Source organism: Pollachius pollachius (genome assembly GCF_949987615.1).
Source record: "Pollachius pollachius genome assembly, chromosome: 20".
Taxonomy (NCBI): Eukaryota; Metazoa; Chordata; class Actinopteri; order Gadiformes; family Gadidae; genus Pollachius; species Pollachius pollachius.
Window position 1 is genome coordinate 16,892,518 of NC_136953.1, and position 1,965 is coordinate 16,894,482.

The window sequence follows — 1,965 nt, forward strand, 5'->3', positions numbered from 1 at the left end:
CACAGAAGAGCTGTTCTGTGAGCACTGAACACAGAAGAGCTGTTCTGTGAGTACTGAACACAGAAGAGCTGTTCTGTGAGTACTGAACACAGAAGAGCTGTTCTGTGAGTACTGAACACAGAAGAGCTGTTCTGTGAGTACTGACCACAGAAGAGCTGTTCTGTGAGTACTGAACACAGAAGAGCTGTTCTGTGAGTACTGAACACAGAAGAGCTGTTCTGTGAGAACTGACCACAGAAGAGCTGTTCTGTGAGAACTGACCACAGAAGAGCTGTTCTGTGAGAACTGAACACAGAAGCGCTGTTCTGTGAGCACTGAACACAGAAGAGCTGTTCTGTGAGCACTGAACACAGAAGAGCTGTTCTGTGAGTACTGAACACAGAAGAGCTGTTCTGTGAGCACTGAACACAGAAGAGCTGTTCTGTGAGCACTGAACACAGAAGAGCTGTTCTGTGAGTACTGAACACAGAAGAGCTGTTCTGTGAGTACTGAACACAGAAGAGCTGTTCTGTGAGTACTGAACACAGAAGAGCTGTTCTGTGAGAACTGAACACAGAAGAGCTGTTCTGTGAGAACTGACCACAGAAGAGCTGTTCTGTGAGAACTGACCACAGAAGAGCTGTTCTGTGAGTACTGAACACAGAAGAGCTGTTCTGTGAGTACTGAACACAGAAGAGCTGTTCTGTGAGTACTGAACACAGAAGAGCTGTTCTGTGAGTACTGAACACAGAAGAGCTGTTCTGTGAGTACTGAACACAGAAGAGCTGTTCTGTGAGAACTGAACACAGAAGAGCTGTTCTGTGAGAACTGACCACAGAAGAGCTGTTCTGTGAGTACTGACCACAGAAGAGCTGTTCTGTGAGAACTGAACACAGAAGAGCTGTTCTGTGAGTACTGACCACAGAAGAGCTGTTCTGTGAGCACTGAACACAGAAGAGCTGTTCTGTGAGCACTGAACACAGAAGAGCTGTTCTGTGAGTACTGAACACAGAAGAGCTGTTCTGTGAGAACTGAACACAGAAGAGCTGTTCTGTGAGAACTAGAACGGAGATTCAAACACATCCTGGAATTTAAAACGTTGACATTCCCAGCTTGATAGCACCTTCTTACAGTTGCATTATTCACCTGTTGTACAAAGTATGCTATTGATTCATCAAAAATATGTTTTTTTAAATGTTTTTAATTTGCATAGATAAGTTTAGAAAAGTAGAGAGAAAAGTCATAAAACATTTAAATAAGTTAAGAAGAGAAAAATGAGGGGAAATTAAAATGCCCGATCCTGAAGAAAACAGAAAAACGGAAGCAGCAGTACAGCGCACCTCACTGCGTGTCTCACTGCGTGTCTCACTGCGTGTCTCACTGTGTGCCTCGCTGCGTGTCTCGCTGCGTGCCTCGCTGCGTGTCTCACTGCGTGTCTCGCTGCGTGTCTCGCTGCGTGCCTCGCTGCGTGCCTCGCTGCATGTCTCACTGCGTATCTCACTATGTGCCTCGCTGCGTGTCTCACTGCGTGTCTCACTGCGTGTCTCACTGCGTCCTGGGGTCTCCTCTCTCCTGGGAGCAGAGCGAGGAGGAGGAGGAGGAGGAGTCGGAGGGCCAGGAGGACTCCTCAGTGCACAGCTCCTCCGTTCGCTCCGACAGCTCGGCACGCGTGAAGAAGAACAAGCGAGGACGGCCGCTGAAGAAGAAGAAGAAGGGTGAGCTGAGCTGAGTTCGACCATCGTACCGCTGTACCGACGGTATTACTTCATGAATGAAACGCATGGCTGAGGATATCTTGTTGTATATGTGAGGGTGGTTCCTTTACGTGGATCATTTAATGATGATATTCCCTCAAATTTGAAGTGTGGTTCATTGAGAATTATTTTGAAACTATTTTCTTAGATCCTGATTTGGTGGGTGAGATTTGGCGTTTTGCAGATTTAATGATATAGAAATTCTCTCTCTCTCTCTCTCTCTCTATCTCCC

The 1,965-nt window shown here is 46.7% G+C and overlaps 1 protein-coding gene across 1 annotated transcript in view; it reads left to right on the forward strand.

The window, feature by feature from the left end:
* The window catches only part of chd3 (chromodomain helicase DNA binding protein 3), a 31,850-nt gene that overhangs the window by 5,172 nt on the left and 24,713 nt on the right, over positions 1-1,965 (forward strand). The window contains exons 7-8 of the mRNA XM_079757690.1: positions 1,562-1,694; positions 1,882-1,892. Of these exons, the coding sequence (XP_079613816.1) occupies positions 1,562-1,694; positions 1,882-1,892 (144 nt within the window). The remainder of the gene's footprint in view (positions 1-1,561; positions 1,695-1,881; positions 1,893-1,965) is intronic.